Genomic DNA, 18,715 nt, shown 5'->3' with positions numbered 1-18,715 from the left:
GTGTGTGGCAGCGTCAGGGAGGAAACTCAGTGCTTGCAGATGAAGTGACAGATGAGACGATCTGATCTCTGTCACTCAGGAACGATTCTGTCATCGCTGTTTGCATGTTTCCATTTCTGTTGACCAATTTATCCCAGAGCTCCTCTGCTGAGGGGCTCCGGCTCTTTTGAAGGAGTCACAGACAGTGAGTCAGTGTGAACACATCCAGTGTTATGAAGATAAATGTGCTAACATCTGAGCTGAGGTTCTTAATACTGGATGGAGAAGCCAGCGACCAAACTGTGCTCCTAAGCTCACAATGCATAAACACGCCGCCACAGACGCCAGCCGACGCCAGCCGACGCCAGCAGAAACCTCTCCCACGTCTCTGAGCGGCCAAACTAAATCTGAGCCGCTTCTCGCAAACCGTCCGATGGCCGAGCGAGCCGGCGGCCGTCTTATTTAAACTGCGACCGCATCGTAATGTGCACTGGTATTGTGAACAAGCCAAGCCAGGACAGGTCAAGCCAATCAGAACCTCTCCCCACACTGTGCCCATTCAGGCTGCTGCAGCCGTGTTCAGGCGCTGTGGTATGTTCAGGCGCTGTGGTATGTTCAGGCGCTGTGGTATGTTCCGCTCCCAGCTGAGGTGAGGGGCAATAAGGCCTCGTTCTGTTCCAGCGATGGACCAGGGCCGGGCTTTAGGGGGACCAACCTGCCAAGGTAAACAACGAGGCAGGCATCCACGGCAGGCTCCGGCCCTCCAGAGACCCTCAGCACCAGAACAGAGTCCACATTGATACGTGAACACACACACACACACACACACACACACACACACACACACACACACATACAGAAACACGCACACACATCACCAAGGAGATGTGTGAGAGCGCAGGTCCAATTCCCGCTGCAGAAACATATGGGCACGTATGTACACATGATGGTCCTGACACACACACACACACACACACACACACACACATACTGTAAGGTGTCTGTCCGAGAACACACACAGGTTGTTGTACAGCAAAACGGGTGGAGGATCTAAATTCATCTGTGGCTGTGAGTACACGAGTGAGCAGAGATATGCTGACTCAGCACACACACACACACACACACACACGACTGTGTTCAATATCTGCACACACACATTCTGCTGATAAACTCTGACGATCGAATGATTTAAGAAAATGACTGAACCACATTTTTTTAAACCATTCAAACATGCCGCTTCATGTTACCATAGTAACACATAATTGTAAATCTCAATAGAGTGTTGCTAGCAAAAACCTGCACTTTACACTTCACACATGTTTGTAGTGATCGCTCAAAATCAAAGGTCTGTTTCTCCTCTTCACCCTCATCGTCTTCATCAGATCAAACCTGCCAGACTTTGCACAACACGGCGCCGATTCCTTTGACCCCGCAGCCTCTGACTCAAGAGTATGATCCATTATTCAAGCTGCTGAGCTCAGGCAGGTGCATGCAGCGTCTCACACACGCCTTCAGTCCATCAGAGAGACTTTGAAGAAGACTCACGTTGTTTAAAAGTGAGACTTCAGCGATGCGATGCAGGTAAACAGCAAACGGACTACAGCCATGTGATAAAGACACTGATTTGATGCTCTACTAACCGCTCAGAGCTCTAACACTCTACTGCAAGCTGCACCTCAACACCTTTATAGCACAAAAGACTTAAACGTTCAAATAATCTTTCATAAAACAACAGAAAATATCTCCTCTAATTCTAAAGCCTCTAAGTTTGCAGCTCTCATCTTCCCAGCACTGACAGAACATCGTAAGATTCAAAGTGTTACCTTAGGTTTGACATCTCAACAATACATTTCCCCCAAGGGAGGGATGAAGCAGCTCAGTGTTCCTCTAAACCCTGACACCCATCTCCCATCTCCCATCTCCCAGCTCCTAGCTCCCATCTTCCGGCTCCCGGCTCCCATCTCCCATCTCCCATCTCCCGGCTCCCATCTCCCATCTCCCATCTCCCAGCTCCAAGTATTCCAGAGTCTCCAGTGGGACTGTAAGTTGAAAAACGTACCATTGATACTCGCAAAGTTCCAGTGACTCCAACCTGCAAGCCGAAATGGTTCAGTGTGAGCTGATGGCCTCTGCTGCTGCTTGTTCAAGGGAGCAGAGAGAGGCTTTATTCAAAAGCTGCCTCCAGTTGAGACGTCAGAGAGAGAGAGGGGAAGGGACGGAGAGAGGCGGTGAGACAGCAGGAGAGGGCGGGGGCGAGCGGGACAGAGAGACAGGCAATGAGAGGGAGGCACGGAGAGACAGACAGGTTTTGGTTGTCTCCTGCCCAGTTGGTGAGGTCATGCATGCAGCAGAGGGGATAAGAAAATCAAAGGTGAAGATAAACGATACAAATGCCAGTACAGACAAACGTCAAGTTATCTCATTATCCTGCCCTCCACTGGTCAATCTGCCCCGGGAGAAGATCAAAGCCTGCTCACACACACACACACACACACACACCCACACACACACACACACACACACACACACACACACACATGTGAGCCAGCACATGGGTAAATACTGCAGGAGTGTGATTTATGCTGACATTACATAAGAAACCTTAAGTGCCAACGGAACCATCAAAGGTTTAGATTACAGAGGGACACTTCATTACAATCAGAGAATTAATATGAGTCTGCACGCGTAAACGCCTGTGAGTGTAAATGAGGAAGAAAGGATGAAAGAGAGCCTGATGTGTTACATAAGTGAGCAGACCTGAGACCCTGCCCAGGTCACCTGTTGACCTGGGAGTCTGTCCTGTGAGGGACACTGTGACCACGCATGGGGAACTTGATGTATTTGACGTTAGGAGGAAATGTGCTGATCCATCATTGGTCTCTGCGTCACCGGGGTGACGGAGGAGCAGGGAGCAGAAGAAGAAGAGAAAGAGGAAGAAGAAGAAGAAGAGGAGGCCTTCTGCTCTGAGCCTGCTGGTACGGTGAAATGCTGCCCTTCCTGCTTCATGTTCCTGCTTCATGTTCCTGCTTCACGTTCCTGCTTCACGTTCCTGCTACATGTTCCTGCTACATGTTCCTGCTACATGTTCCTGCTTCATGTTCCTGCTTCACGTTCCTGCTACATGTTCCTGCTTCATGTTCCTGCTTCACGTTCCTGCTTCATGTTCCTGCTTCACGTTCCTGCTACATGTTCCTGCTTCATGTTCCTGCTTCACGTTCCTGCTTCATGTTCCTGCTTCACGTTCCTGCTTCACGTTCCTGCTTCACGTTCCTGCTTCATGTTCCTGCTACATGTTCCTGCTACATGTTCACAGTGTTTACTCTCAGAGGTCACAGTCACATCAGGTTTGCTCTCCATCCCTCCATGTCCATCAGATGTTGGACATGAAGTCACAGTGAGCAGTGCAGAGACAGTTGCTCTGGTGGCTCTGGTTGCTCTGCTATCAGCTCAGCTGTGCTCTCATCCTGGCGTGAGGCCGCGGCGTTCCCGGTCCCGTGATGCAGCTGAGCATCTTAATGAAGAACGAGCAGCACGGGCCTCTAATGAATAGGGAGTGTTGGCTGCGATATCACAGCAGGTGAGGTGATTCCAGTATCGAGCGAGGCTCTCCGAACTTCAAGCTGCTGCAAATATGCAAAAACATTGTCTGTCTAATTGTGTGTTGCTTCATCGAACCTCAGATAAGGACGGAATTAAAAATGGAAATTGGGAACTTGATGTATTTGACGTTAGGAGGAAATGTGCTGATCCATCATTGGTCTCTGCGTCACCGGGTGACGGAGGAGCAGGGAGCAGAAGAAGAAGAGAAAGAGGAAGAAGAAGAAGAAGAAGAAGAGGAGGCCTTCTGCTCTGAGCCTGCTGGTACGGTGAAATGCTGCCCTTCCTGCTTCATGTTCCTGCTTCATGTTCCTGCTTCATGTTCCTGCTTCACGTTCCTGCTTCACGTTCCTGCTACATGTTCCTGCTTCATGTTCCTGCTTCATGTTCCTGCTTCACGTTCCTGCTTCACGTTCCTGCTTCACGTTCCTGCTTCACGTTCCTGCTTCATGTTCCTGCTTCATGTTCCTGCTTCACGTTCCTGCTTCACGTTCCTGCTTCATGTTCCTGCTTCATGTTCCTGCTTCACGTTCCTGCTTCACGTTCCTGCTTCACGTTCCTGCTTCACGTTCCTGCTACACGTTCCTGCTTCATGTTCCTGCTTCACGTTCCTGCTTCACGTTCCTGCTTCACGTTCCTGCTTCACGTTCCTGCTTCACGTTCCTGCTTCACGTTCCTGCTTCATGTTCCTGCTTCACGTTCCTGCTTCACGTTCCTGCTTCACGTTCCTGCTTCACGTTCCTGCTTCACGTTCCTGCTTCACGTTCTCTGCTCTCTGCTCTCTGCTTATCTTCAAAGGGAAAAGTATAAAAGCGTCTTTGCTCTCATTTTGTTTTCTTATTTGCAGATTGATTTGTTGTTGTTTCACAGTGTTTACTCTCAGAGGTCACAGTCACATCAGGTTTGCTCTCCATCCCTTCATGTCCATCAGATGTTGGACATGAAGTCACAGTGAGCAGTGCAGAGACAGTTGCTCTGGTGGCTCTGGTTGCTCTGCTATCAGCTCAGCTGTGCTCTCATCCTGGCGTGAGGCCGCGGCGTTCCCGGTCCCGTGATGCAGCTGAGCATCTTAATGAAGAACGAGCAGCACGGGCCTCTAATGAATAGGGAGTGTTGGCTGCGATATCACAGCAGGTGAGGTGATTCCAGTATCGAGCGAGGCTCTCCGAACTTCAAGCTGCTGCAAATATGCAAAAACATTGTCTGTCTAATTGTGTGTTGCTTCATCGCACCTCAGATAAGGACGGAATTAAAAATGGAAATTGGGAACTTGATGTATTTGACGTTAGGAGGAAATGTGCTGATCCATCATTGGTCTCTGCGTCACCGGGTGACGGAGGAGCAGGGAGCAGAAGAAGAAGAGAAAGAGGAAGAAGAAGAAGAAGAAGAAGAGGAGGCCTTCTGCTCTGAGCCTGCTGGTACGGTGAAATGCTGCCCTTCCTGCTTCATGTTCCTGCTTCATGTTCCTGCTTCATGTTCCTGCTTCATGTTCCTGCTTCACGTTCCTGCTTCACGTTCCTGCTTCACGTTCCTGCTACACGTTCCTGCTTCATGTTCCTGCTTCACGTTCCTGCTTCACGTTCCTGCTTCACGTTCCTGCTTCACGTTCCTGCTTCACGTTCCTGCTTCACGTTCCTGCTTCACGTTCCTGCTTCACGTTCTCTGCTCTCTGCTCTCTGCTTATCTTCAAAGGGAAAAGTATAAAAGCGTCTTTGCTCTCATTTTGTTTTCTTATTTGCAGATTGATTTGTTGTTGTTTCACAGTGTTTACTCTCAGAGGTCACAGTCACATCAGGTTTGCTCTCCATCCCTTCATGTCCATCAGATGTTGGACATGAAGTCACAGTGAGCAGTGCAGAGACAGTTGCTCTGGTGGCTCTGGTTGCTCTGCTATCAGCTCAGCTGTGCTCTCATCCTGGCGTGAGGCCGCGGCGTTCCCGGTCCCGTGATGCAGCTGAGCATCTTAATGAAGAACGAGCAGCACGGGCCTCTAATGAATAGGGAGTGTTGGCTGCGATATCACAGCAGGTGAGGTGATTCCAGTATCGAGCGAGGCTCTCCGAACTTCAAGCTGCTGCAAATATGCAAAAACATTGTCTGTCTAATTGTGTGTTGCTTCATCGCACCTCAGATAAGGACGGAATTAAAAATGAATGCAAGTGGAAATACAAACAAAGAACAGCAGGAACCCTCCGCCTAACTAAGAGAGATAAGAGCAGAGAGCAGAGAGATAACAGAGAAGAAGTCAGACTGCAGGCTAAACAGAAGAAGACCGCACTGTAAATCAGAATCAACGTCACTGATTTATCTATTGAGGTGCATTATCAATGAATGGGCTGATTGATAAGTTTGGAGCAGAGCAGAGACAGACAGACGGATCGTTTAGTCTGCAAATGTGTGTGTGTGTGTGTGTTAACGTCATAGGAGGGTTTTAACTCCATCACAGTGATTTGACGTCAAGGTTTGATGAATCAGGAGTTTACAGGAGAGGTGAGAGTCGTGTTGGGGCACAAACATGGCGTGTTGACGTGGATCGCGTATGTTTACAGTAACACTCGCCTCCTGACTGAGCCATGATTGAGCTATGCTGCCCAGAGCGCATCGTGCTCTGCTGTGGTGTCGGCACGGACACCACACTGAAGCCTGTCGCCTCTGTGTGTTGGCTGAAGTCTACTTAAAGATGTGTTTGCGTGTGTAAGAGAGTGTGTGTGTGCAGCTATTGTGTTGAAACGAGTCCATCAGAACAGTGAGGCGGTGATCTGTTGGTTTATATGAACAGATTGACCATGAATGTTGCTTTTGCGTTTATCAGATGGACTTCAACTTTCTCTTATAGCAAACTGGGAGGATTACACACACACACACACACACTTCCACCTGAAAGGCCTCTCAGAGGGGACGTCAACACAGAGACACTTGTGTTTCCTCTCTTCTCCTCCTTCCTCAAACGATCCAAACATGAGCCTGAGCCCCACGCTGACACACACACACAGACACACACACACACACACACACACACACACACAGTCCAACGGCACCAACAGGATCTGGACTGAGGCTTTTCTCCAGCGTGACACATTTCAAGCTGGGGGAAAGTGCTGAGGCGTCTCTTTTGGGAGGTGGTCAGCGCTCACACACACACACACACACACACACACTCCATTATAAGTCACATATGAGGATCTGGTAATGAGGAGATGGTTTTAATCGTGGCCTCGGTGGGCTGCTGTGCTCGTCATACTCAGCATTCCTCAGCCCTTAATTATAGAAGTAATTAATTCTAAAAATGTGGCAGAGAAGATACGCTTCTTAACTGCAGACTTACAGTTTGTTTGTCTGTAAGTTTGTGAGCACGGCATCGCTAAGAATGCAGATCTAAAGCAGGTTTGGTGGTGGAATTCCAGGGAAGAATACATTGAAGTCACATACAGAGTGTTCCTCTGTAGGTCCACTCTGGTTCCGCCCACTCTGCGGTGAGGCAACACAGCTGCTGATTTAGTTTGTTAACACGTTATGGTCAAGCTTCTATAATTGAACACCAGGGGGCGCAGTTTCTCAATATATTGCGGACTGCAGATGAGCACAGATCAAATGTGATCATGTTGTACAAAGTTCTGTCTTTTTATACACAGGAGGGCTGGGATGTGGTTTGTTCTTATGGAAATGAGGACTGTCACAGTGTGTGTGTGTGTGTGTGTGTGTGTGTGTGTGTGTGTGTGTGTGTGTGTGTGTGTGTGCCCTGTCATAAGGCCCTCTTTCACCCAGGCCTGGCATCTACTCCTATCCGTTAAAGAAAGGGGGGTGGTGTGTGGGTGTGTGGGTGTGTGTGTGTGTGTGTGTGTGTGTGTGTGTGGTTGTGCGCGTGCGTGCGTGCGTGCGTGTGTGTGAGCGGCGTGTGTGTGTGTGTGTGTTGGGGGGTGTTGACACAGTCTCTTGCAGTCTATCAAGTGGGATGGGGTTTTTTGCAGCCCCTCTCTGTGGAGGTGAATGAGCGGCTTTATGGCTTCCACAGGCTGCCTGCTAAATATAAGAGCACGTGTGTGTGTGTGTGTGTGTGGGGGGATCAGAAGCGGACGAGTAAACGTGCGACAACGTCTTGTGTCCGCTGCCTTCAAAGTGGCAGGGGACGTTATGTCCTGTAGTTCTTTAATTAAAGAGTGGTGTGGGTGTAACCAGGGTTCAGACGCTGATATCAACGTCTCACACACACACACACACATGCTGGTTTGATGGGGGAGGGAATCTCTCTTTGAAAAGCCTCGCCTATCTTCTTCTTTACATAATGTCCTGAGTCACGCCCTGAGTCACGTTCTGGGCACACGTTTGTAACCTGCAGCCTGTTGGTCTGCAGATCTGCAGGTCTGCAGGTCTTTACTGGACCCTGATGGAGCCCTGGACTGTGTGAAGATGCTCTCCTGTGCCATTCTGTTCCTTACTTCTTACTTATCTCTAGAAGGAGCTCTGGAATCAAACGAGAGCCTTGTGATTTCATCAGCTTGTACCCGTACTTGCTCTTGACAATAAAGTTGAATCTAATCTAATCTAATCTAATCTGTGCCTCCTCGCCCCACCTCACCTTCATCAGACCCACATGTGGCCCGGCTCTAATGAGTTCATCCTGAGTTTGTTCCCTCCACGTGAGCCTGATTATTCAATACTTTGAGGAGTTTCCTTTCATTTCTGCACCTTTAACTCTGTGTGTTCTTTGTGCAGTGGCCTGGCTCTTATCTGTGTACCGTTGAGTTGAAAGCGTGAGGTCGCCCTGCTCCTCTATTTCGTTCAGTTCCACTCAGGAATCCCAAACATACATTTAGCTTCTATTGGGGCTTCATCACTCACGTTGTTTGCAGGGTTGAAACAGAAGCAGATGGTTTCCTAAGAGTCCATCCAGAGGCCCAGGACCCAAACATCTCACACTGTAACAATGTCAAGGATCCAGTTCAGGCGTTAATGACCTGAGAAGAATGAATCTGGTCTTCCCAGAATGCTTTGGGCCGAGTGGAGCTGTGAAGCTGTGAGACAGGGTCTGTTAGGTTGAACTGTACAAATAAACAAGGCTAGACTTGATTTGTAGCTTTTAGTCTTTAGTCAAGTTTACAAATGAATGTGTGTGTGTTTTGAAATGGATTTAAGTGTGAACTGATTGATTGGTTCTGTTCCTAATGGCTTTGCTTCCTGTCCACACGGTTCAGTTATGACAAATGGTGAGTAAAACCCAAACGATGCCATCCTGTGCCCCCCTGTCATCACCGCCGCTATTTCAGGCTGGGGTCATTAGGGAAATCTGATCCTACGGCCTTCAGAGGTAAGAGTGAGAGAGAGAGAGAGAGAGAGAGAGAGAGAGAGAGAGAGATCCATCTGAGCTTCAGTGCGTGAGGCAGAGTTAGGAGTCATAACAGCAAATTTATTCTCTCCTTTTTTTTAAGAACCTCCAGGTGAATGTGAACGGGAAAGGAGAGAAATGAGAGAATCCAGTGGAGAGAGAGAGAGAGAGAGAGAGAGAGAGAGGGAGAGAGAGGGAGAGAGAGAGAGAGAGAGAGAGAGAGAGAGAGAGAGGGAGAGAGAGAGAGAGAGAGGGAGAGAGAGGGAGAGAGAGAGAGAGAGAGAGAGAGAGAAAGAAAGAAAGAAAGAGGGAGAGAATGAGAGAGAGAGAGAGAGAGAAAGAGAGAGAGAGAGAGAGAGAGAGAGAGAAAGAAAGAGGGAGAGAATGAGAGAGAGAGAGAGAAAGAGAGAGAGAGAGTGAAGGAGAGAGAGAGAGGAGCTGAACTCATTCACCTGGTCTTCCATCTCTTCCTTCTCTCTCTCTCTCTCTCTCTCTCTCTCTCTCTCTCTCTCTCTCTCTCACTTCATCCATGGAAACTACATGAGGAAAAGTTTCCTGTTTTTTTTGTAACCGTTTATTTGAGTTAAGAGCTAAACTGGTCACGGCACACACACACACACACACACACACACACACACACACACACACACACACACCTCTCTGTAGGTGTTTGTGGTAATCCCTCTTATTAGTTTAATGTTACAGTGTAGCACTGTTTAAATAAACTCTGCTCTCTGTTTCTGTACGGCAAATATGAGACAGACAGACAGACAGACAGACAGGGACACAGTCAGCAGGAAGACCACCAGAGTGACACCACAGACAACAAAGAACATGTCAGGGTTTTTATGAATTAATCACATAATTGCACGTTGAAAGAAAGATTTCTGGACGCATCATAGGTGGGGAGAGGGAGAAGAGTGGGGGGAGGAGGGGAGAGAGGGGGAAGGAGGAGGAGGGGGCGATAGGGGAGGAAGAGGAGGGGGGGAGGTGGAGGAGGAGGGGAGGATGGGAGGTGAAGGAGGAGGATGAGGAGGGGAGGAAGAGATAGGAGGAGAGGAGGATGGGGTGCAGGAGTGTGTGTGTGTGTGTGTGGGGGGGGGGGGGGCAGGAGTGGTTACTGGTTTCGAGAGAACACTACTTCCTTATTTCGCAGCACAGACTGGCTTCTCATGCCCCGTTGCATGATGGGACAGAGAGCCGCTCCACATTTTCTTGACTGGTTGCCAGGCTCACATCAGGCTGTCTGGCACAGAGCGCTGCCGCTCTATGGGAACGACTCCATGGGAAGCTCAGGGAAATGTGGCATTATGGAAATCTGTGACTCAGCTGAGTGTGTGTGTTTGTGTGTGTGTGTGGCTGAGCGACATGAAGAAAGCCGCTCTGTCAAAGAACACGCCTCACAGTCTGTGTGTGTGTGTGTGTGTGTGTGCGTGTGTGTGTGTGTGGTATCTCTCAGGTGAGGAGATGTGATTCCATCTGTCAGTCCACAGGATGCAGGACTGTGATCGGGGTTAAACTTGTACACTTCTGCTTTCTTACCAAGGAGCTTTAAGCTGCTCTGACTGAACTGTTTGACTCTGAAGTTGCTCAACACGTCAGAATCTGATTCCTGATTGATCTCTTCCACATCTCTGGTTGATCTTAACACACACCTGTCAGCAGTCTTGGCTTAAATGAAACGTGTTTGGTTTATCGTGTTGCCTTTGACAGTTTAGAAGCAGAAAGGATGATCGTCATAATTAAAACAGTGTGAGCGTCTCTGTTTCAGTCAGAAAGAGCAGAATGAGTGACTGACAGCGCCCCATAGTGGCCAGGAGAGAGAAACTAAATGTGATAGACAGGTCAGGAGGTAACACACACACACTCTTCTTTCCTTTATTTCCCCTTTATTCGTCCCACAAAGGGGAAGTGTAGAGTTAATCTAATTATCTAATCTAAGGGCCTAAGTAAAAGAACAGAAATATATGGAGTATATAACATAAGAACCAAACTAATACGGTGTATACATATATAACATAATAATAATAATAATGAGACAAGAGAATTGCAGTATTTCAGTTGAATTAAGAGCAGTGATGCTGCATGTCTATTGATAAGTTAAATAAATTATATAAAATAATATATAACAACATAATAAGCACATAAATGTGTAAGTACGCCCTGTTTCTTCCTGTTTCCCCGTTGTGCCTCTTCAGAACAAACGTCTTCCTGCTTACTTCCGCTCCAACTGAACAATGCAGAGCTGTAACGCACCACGCGGCCGCTAGATGGCAGCGCTGAAGCATTTTGTTGTTTTCATTTTTCAACGTTGGGGGGAAAAAAAACAAAAGGCCAGGAGGGGGGAAAAAAGGAAACGAAAGAAGGAGGAAGTGAGAGCAACGCGCCGGCCGGGCTGCGATCCAGCTGTCCGGAGGTGAACTTTGCTTCCATCTGGAGCGCCTGTGAGCGAGAGAAGCACCGAACTAAACTCCGCCAACAAGAAGCGGAGCCGCTTCAGGGAACAAGGAAGTTAACGGCCCCTGACTTCCCCCTCTTGTTCTCCGCCGGTAAGCTCCGCTCCGTTCCTCGCTCCTCTCTTCTCTCTCCGTGTGCGCCGCTAACTTGAAAGTTTGTTGCGGTTCCTCGTCGCCGGTGAAGCTTAGAGGAGCTGAGCTGGTGTCGCTTTGTAAAGTGACCGGTGGCTGCGTGTCCGGTCAGGCTCGCGCACTGATTCGACTCCGTGTGTGTTTGTGTCTCAATGTCAAAGCTCCGACTGCGTCATTCATTCATTCATTCATTCATTCATTCATTCATTCAGCTTCTTACCTTTTAGCTCGGTGGACACCTGAGACACACACACACACACGCACACACAAAGCTGCTGTGCGTGTGTGCTTCCCTCTCATTTGTTTGCCAAAATACTGATGTTTGAAAAGGAGTGGACATGTTTCCTTCAGTGTAGTGCACGTACACACATACACACACACACATGCACACACATATATAAACATAGACACACACACACACCTACAATGTGCTCAAGGAAGTCCTTAGGCAAAGTGCCGACCTGATATTCATCTGACACCTCCAACCTTTGTGCCACTGAACTTAGCTGCTCTCTCTGTGTGTGTGTGTGTGTGTGTGTGTGTGTGTGTGTGCGTATTCGTGTGTGTGTGTTACCATGTAAAAGATAAAGAACACATGTAAACTCTGTACAGAACCCTGGAACAGGAAGCTGCAGTCACATGTGTTGTTGTTGTTCCATCCAGTGGGATCATTCCACACATCTCTACCCTTGAGTCCACAGAGTTCCAGGAACATTCCCGAGGCCGGTGCCCTGGGAACGTGTTCAACGTTCCACAGAGGCTCCAAGCAAACTGTGTTTAGGTCTTTACAGCCCCTTAGGCTCGTAAAAGAAGGCGACATCAGAGCAGCTATGGTTCATCTGCACCTGACGCTCTGCAGACGCTCAGCGTGCACGACGGTGTCCCACTGCAACGTTCCACACTCACTGGACTTGTGGGCAGTGTGAAGTCATTTCTGTTCTCTTCCTCCTGTATTCTGTATCTGCTGCTTGATGTTTTCACAGTTAGTAGCAGTAGGAAGAGCGATTCTCCACGCTGGCTCATTGGTAGCTTTCTGTAATCCGGACCCCGGCTCATGTTTACTCCCGAGTTATGAATCTGAAGCAGTGAAAGCGGAGAGTCGTATACCTCTCCACATCCTATAAATCACCCGGCAGATTCCTACGCAGGTCCTGTCCCCTAGAGCGAGTGATAATGATGTTTATGATGAAGGATGATTAACTAGCTTAACGGCCCGACTGTGTTGTGCTCTCAATCTCTACCTTTGTTTGCTCCCAGGCTCTCACACACACACGTCGCTGCGTTTGTGACGTCTAACCTTGTAGAAGCAGCTAGAACTTTGATTCCATCCGGAGCTTTTCTCAGTAACGTGGCTGATTAGTTATCTGTCTCCGTGGTTACTGCTGCTGTTCACTCTACTTCAGGTTTATTGCTCATAATCTCTTCACAGTTTGTTCATAATTTAATCTCCTCAGATAAGAAGTGTCCTCTGTCTAATCTAAAGACTAAACATCCTGCTGCATGACTGATCTATTACCTTCCACTATAGCTCTCCTCCTTCTCATCAGGTTTAATCACGTTGCCTCTCTTCCTCTTCCTCTTCTCGCCCAGTAATGATCTCATTTGTTCCGTAGACAGATAATTGGTTTCAGATCCACAGACTGTTGCCAGTTGCCTCAGACCGTCTCTGGTCGTTATCAGAGGAGCGGCGGTGTAAATAGGAACCGATGCCCGACTCCTCCTGGGTCATAAACCCGAGGAGAACCCGCTGAGGTCCACGGTCTCAAAGGTTAAAAGCTTTTTATTGAAGCTGTGATGACAAAGAGAGGAAAGGAGGCGGATGGCAGCTGTGGATGTTTTCAATCGGCCTCCTTATTCCTTCCAGGCTGATGGAGGTGATGTTTACGGAGAGGAGGGGGATGATGGATCAGGCAGACAGCAGACGGTCCTATATTTGGTCTCGCCCCACCGTTCTGTCCCATTTGTCTGTCTCCATTGTGTCGTACTCACTTAATGGGATGTTCACTAATGTAACTTTAATCAGCCTGTGTCGGCGTCCAGGGAGGAGACGGATCGCCGCCGAGCCTCGCTCGCCACCTCGCCTCTGTTCTGTCATGGACACAGATGGCAAAATCACAAAATTCTGTCTAACGGGAGGCAAAATAAGAGAGGAACCCAATGTTTCACTGCACACGTTTGGACTTATAGACGACGTGACTTCACTCCAGATTATCTGCTCACAGACTAAAGTTGTGGTTCAAAGTTCTGGTCGGGGAATTCCAGAGCCAATCCAGGAGATGAGAGAATGAGAGACTCCACCACACACACACACACACACACACACACACACACACACACACACACACACACACACACACACACACACACACACACACACACACACACACACACACACATGCATACATTGCAGTGTCATTATTTTGCCAGCACTGCTGAGGGATAATGAAAGGTCACATCCCTGCAGCTCATTAGCTCAGAGTCACAGAGCGGTTACAGGTACGTGTGTTTAGGTGTGACTGTGTGTGTGTGTGTGTGTGTGTGTGTGGAGGCGTCCGCGGCCCCGGGGCAGCAGCGAGGGCTTCCTCTCAGTTTAGTGCGGCCTGTCAGCGCCTCAGAGCTCAGTTTCCATGAGTTATCTTTGGGAGGAGAAGCTGGCCCGTGGCACCTGACACCCGTTGCCGTGGCGGCGCTCCAGACCCTGTGACTCCCTCCATTCCTGTCTCACCCGCTGCAGGAGAGGACAGAGTTATTTCTGGGTGCCAAGGTTGTTCTGGGCCATATGTGAGATCTGGCTGCCGTCCCTCAGCCTCGGCCCAGCAAATCACTCCCAGAGGAAGACTGTGAGTGAGTGTGTGTGTGTGGGGGGGGGGGGGGGGGGGGGTCTGGTTGGCTCGTGTGACCTCAGTGCGAGCGGATAGGATGTGTTTCTGCAGGCTGTGGCCCTGTGGTCAGCTGTTTGCTGTGGGTCTCTCAGGCTCTTATTCTGGGTGTTGTTACTTCACGCCTCTTTCTTGGGCTTTGGCTCGGTCTCAACTTGGATGATGACATCGTGTGATCTCTCGCTTGGCTGCGGCCTCAGCTACGCTTGTTTATTATGTGGGATCAGACTCGATGTCCTTCAGGTTTTACACCATTGTGTTGCTCTCTGTTGTTGTTATCTGAAGCAGAATGTTCAGTTAGGCTCTGTTTCCTGTGCTAACTTTGTTTGTTTTGGTGTTTAAGCTATGGAGTGCTTAGTAAATACGGGGCAAAGCCTCTGGGGATCAGACTCAGCTTGTGTCCGTCTTATCATGAAGCCTCCTGAGGGGTTTTCTCCTTCATTTGGAAGATGTTGCTCTAGATGTTTTCCATTTGGTCATTGACGAATTCAAACTACACCTTAACGAATTCACTAGAAAGGTTTTAGGAGAGTTTTTCCTGATTGTGACCTTTAGCCCCATTAGTTGTTTGGGCCTGTGAAGACGGTTGAGACGTTGTGTTTGGCTTTACAAAGGACTTGACTTGATTTTCTTTGACTGTGTGTTTGTGCAGGGCAGATGGGCCGCAGGAGCTAAATCAGGATTACATCATTTAGTTGTGAGTTGTGAACAAACCTCCTCACAGATCTCTCTCTCCTCTGTCGTCACTCAGGCTGCTGTGCTGTGGTGGAACTCCGCTCTTGGTCGAGTTCATTCACTCTTCACCAGATGATTCCCAGTGTAATCCGGATTTAGTTCCTGTGTGGCGTCCCGGGGGTGTGTGTGTGTGTGTGTGTGTGTGTGTGTGTGTGTGTGTGTGTGTGTGTGTGTGTGTGTGTGTCTCACTACACTTGTTTACACTGCGGTCCTCATTGTTTACAGTGAACAGTTTCCTTTAAAAAGATCAATAACATTTGAAATCATTCAAATCAAATCCCCTGAGCTCCTAAACAGAGCTGCGGTCCGCTGCTGATGTTTGTGAATGAGCCTGAGCAGAGACGGGGCTGCCACGGTAACATGATCCGTCTCACTGTAGGACAGAATGGAGAGACGCTCTGGCTCGTCTTCAGGCGCGTAGTCATGGCAACAGCACGCAGCAGCAGCACCAGCAGCAGCTCTTTTAGGAGATAAGATGCTCTGAGTCAGCATGGAGGAGAGAAGCCAACAGTGACTGTGCTCAGTGTGATGTTTGGTGTGTGTGGGTGTGTGTGGGTGTGTGTGAGTGTGTGTGTCGTTGTCGAATGAAGAGTTGCCACACAGCAGAACAGAATTTATTTTTAGCTTCAGTGGTGTAAATTCCCTATTCCACCCGTCTCACACACACACAGGCACACACACACACACACACACACACGCACACACACACACACACACACACACACACACACGTTTCTTCTAGTCATGACTCAGGCCCTTTCTCTCTCTCTCTCTCTGGTGTGTGACTCTGCTATGTGCCCTCACAGTTCGGTTTGTAAGTGTGTAAGTGTGTAAGTGTGTAAGTGTGTAAGTGTGTAAGTGTAACCTCTATCTGTAGTTTCTTCCTCACTAACCGTGTGATGAAGATGTTGAAAGTGTGTAATCTTCAGCAGGCTCTATCTTGAGTCCATTGCGATGACGTCATGTCCTCTCAGCAGTCTGGTTCTCCTCCTGTGATCGAGGCCCTGAAGCTGTGTTGTGTTCATTCATTCATTCTCTTTGCCCTCTGTGCCCTCTGAAGCGGTTGATCAACCAGTTAAAGTGTTTTCTTCTTCTTCTTTTTAAATTTCCAGATCAAGAAAAAGGCTCTGCAGATGCCGACTCAGGAGTTTCCTCAGTGATGAAGAGTTTCAGACCCAAACCTCCTCGGTTCTGACGTCTGACACACCAACCGTCTACCTCAACACACACACACACACACACACACACACAGTTTGCTCCCTCTGCTCTACCTCCCAGGAGTCTCTCTCTCTCTCCCTCTCCCTCTCCCTCTCTCTCTCTACCTCAGCACATGCTGCACACACACATAAGCAGGCAGACATAGCTCCATCATCAGGCTCTTAGGTGTCAGTCAGTCAGCTTCCCTCTCAAACCCCCCCCCCCCCTGCTGGCGGAGTCTCTCGGAGCAGCCATGTTGCTCGGTGGCGTATGATGTCAGAGGCCTCTGCCAGGCGAGCAAGAGGAGGTCACATTAGAGACATTCCTCGCTTTATGGTGGGCAGTGAAGATGACGAGCAGGACCTGGGCCTAAAGCAGACAGGCATGAAGAACGAGATGTTTCAAGAGAACAAGATGGAGGATGAGGAGGATGAGTCGGTAAGCAGCAGGACTCATGGTGTCCACGGCTACAGATGCTTCAGAATTGATAAATACAATCCTCTTCCCACATCAGGACAGTAATGATAGATGCTTGCTTCCTTCCCTGCTCTCCTTCCTTCCCTCCTCTCCTTCCCTCCCTCCTCTCCTTCCTCTCCTGCGCTCTCCTCCAGCCGTCGGAGCGTCAGATCGTGGTCGGCATCTGTGCCATGATGAAGAAATCCAAATCCAAGCCCATGACTCAAATCCTGGAGCGCCTCTGTAAGTTTGACTACATAGACGTGGTCATCTTCCCCGAGGAGACGGTCCTGGAGGAGCCGGTGGAGAAGTGGCCCCTCTGCGACTGCCTCATCTCCTTCCACTCCAAAGGTGAACGCTCCCCTGACAACTGAGTGTGCTGAACATGGTTCTTCATAAATGTCAACAAAGCCACTGAAGAGGAGGGCAGTGAGTTGTTGTTGTTGTTGTTGTTGTTGTTGTTGTTGTTGTTGTTGTTGAGGCCAAACTGCGTCCCCACTGCAGACTGACCTCTCATGTCCCGTTGCATGATGGGATAGGTACATTCTCTGGATGGATAAGCAGGATCATGTCAGCTGTCTGACAGCAGCAAAGACAACAGTGGGATTGTAAAAACTCTATTCTGGGCTTGTTATGAATGTTGGTGCTCAGTCGACCATGTGTGGCAGATGAATGTGAACGATGGGGTTTGACAGAGTAAGCTACAGTACATGGAACTGTAAAGCTGTCACAACATCAGCCAACATGAAGAAGAGAAGGCAAAGCGGTGAAGCCACGCCCCCTTTGTGTTTATCACATGGGGCTGTTTGTCTTTCCTATTTTTAATGAGCGTCGGCCATGGGAATCCACGAGTCGCTGCTATTACTGGCATTTAGGGAAAAACAAACCCAGATATTTCCCTTTTATTTTTAAAATTTCCATTCCTCTTTTCCCAAAGTTGCTCTGGAATGTTCTATGTGTCTCACTCCATCATGAAGAGCACTGTGGCGTTAGAGAACACAACAAACTGTTTCCTATCATGACAACTTCTCACTATAGACAGTGTGTTCACTTTAATATAATATTTACTTCGTTGTTTAGAGCAACAAATGACTTCCATACGTTTGATTTTCCTTCTGACTCCACAAAGTCATGTTCCTGTGTTGTGAACGCTGCTTCCTGTGGCTCATGTTGCCTTTTCGTTGCCAGGTTTCCCTCTGGACAAAGCTGTGGAGTACGCCAAGCTCAGGAACCCTCTGCTCATCAACGACCTCAACATGCAGTATTACATACAGGACAGGTACGTTATGACTACACACACACACACACACACATGCAGTCTACCTGTGTTGTTGATCATGGTGTTTCCTCTGCTGTTAGGAGGGAAGTGTACCGTATCTTACAGGAGGAGGGCATCGATCTACCTCGTTACGCCGTGCTCAACCGAGACCCCGACAACCCTGAAGGTGAGCCGGAGCTGTGGTTTGATGTTTACAGCCTCATCAAAAACCTCCATCCTTGATTTATAGGAACGTAAATGTGAAAGGAAATGGAACGGAGAGCAAAGTGAGTCGTTGTTGTGTTGCAGAGTGTAACCTGGTGGAGGCTGAGGACCATGTGGAGGTGAACGGGGAGGTCTTCCCTAAACCCTTTGTGGAGAAACCCGTTTGTGCCGAGGACCACAACGTCTACATTTACTACCCCACCTCTGCTGGAGGGGGCAGCCAGAGACTCTTCAGAAAGGTACCGACCCGACCCGACCCGACCCGACCCTACCCGGCAGATGACATCACAGTTAGCTTCCATGTTTGGCTCCTGAGTTGACTGTGATTCGCTTTCTTTCCACCGTAGATAGGAAGTCGCAGCAGCGTCTACTCCCCAGAGAGCAGCGTGAGAAAGACCGGATCCTACATCTATGAGGAGTTCATGCCCACAGACGGGACCGATGTGAAGGTACAGGGACGGCTGGCTTGAATATCGGT

General features: G+C 48.9%; 1 protein-coding gene across 8 annotated transcripts in view; it reads left to right on the top strand.

The window, feature by feature from the left end:
- The first annotated feature begins 11,119 nt into the window (after positions 1-11,119).
- The window catches only part of ppip5k1b (diphosphoinositol pentakisphosphate kinase 1b), a 29,661-nt gene continuing 22,065 nt past the window's right edge, over positions 11,120-18,715 (top strand). For 7 of the 8 annotated variants that reach the window (XR_012965477.1, XR_012965479.1, XR_012965478.1 and 4 more), the window contains exons 1-7: positions 11,120-11,448; positions 16,214-16,736; positions 16,910-17,105; positions 17,943-18,033; positions 18,114-18,199; positions 18,322-18,476; positions 18,585-18,686. Coding sequence is in view for 4 of the 8 variants with exons in the window: in XM_076170173.1 (XP_076026288.1) it covers positions 16,569-16,736; positions 16,910-17,105; positions 17,943-18,033; positions 18,114-18,199; positions 18,322-18,476; positions 18,585-18,686 (798 nt within the window). In the remaining 4 variants the exon portion in view is untranslated. The remainder of the gene's footprint in view (positions 11,449-16,213; positions 16,737-16,909; positions 17,106-17,942; positions 18,034-18,113; positions 18,200-18,321; positions 18,477-18,584; positions 18,687-18,715) is intronic. The other variant, XM_076170183.1, reaches the window with a different exon arrangement.

The sequence above is a fragment of the Genypterus blacodes genome, unplaced genomic scaffold (genome assembly GCF_046128005.1).
Source record: "Genypterus blacodes isolate CSIRO-AG114 ecotype Tasmania unplaced genomic scaffold, CSIRO-AGI_Gbla_v1 ptg000015l_1, whole genome shotgun sequence".
Classification (NCBI taxonomy): domain Eukaryota; kingdom Metazoa; phylum Chordata; class Actinopteri; order Ophidiiformes; family Ophidiidae; genus Genypterus; species Genypterus blacodes.
The sequence above is the reverse complement of the archived record's forward strand: the minus strand, read 5'-3'. Positions and strand labels throughout refer to the sequence as shown.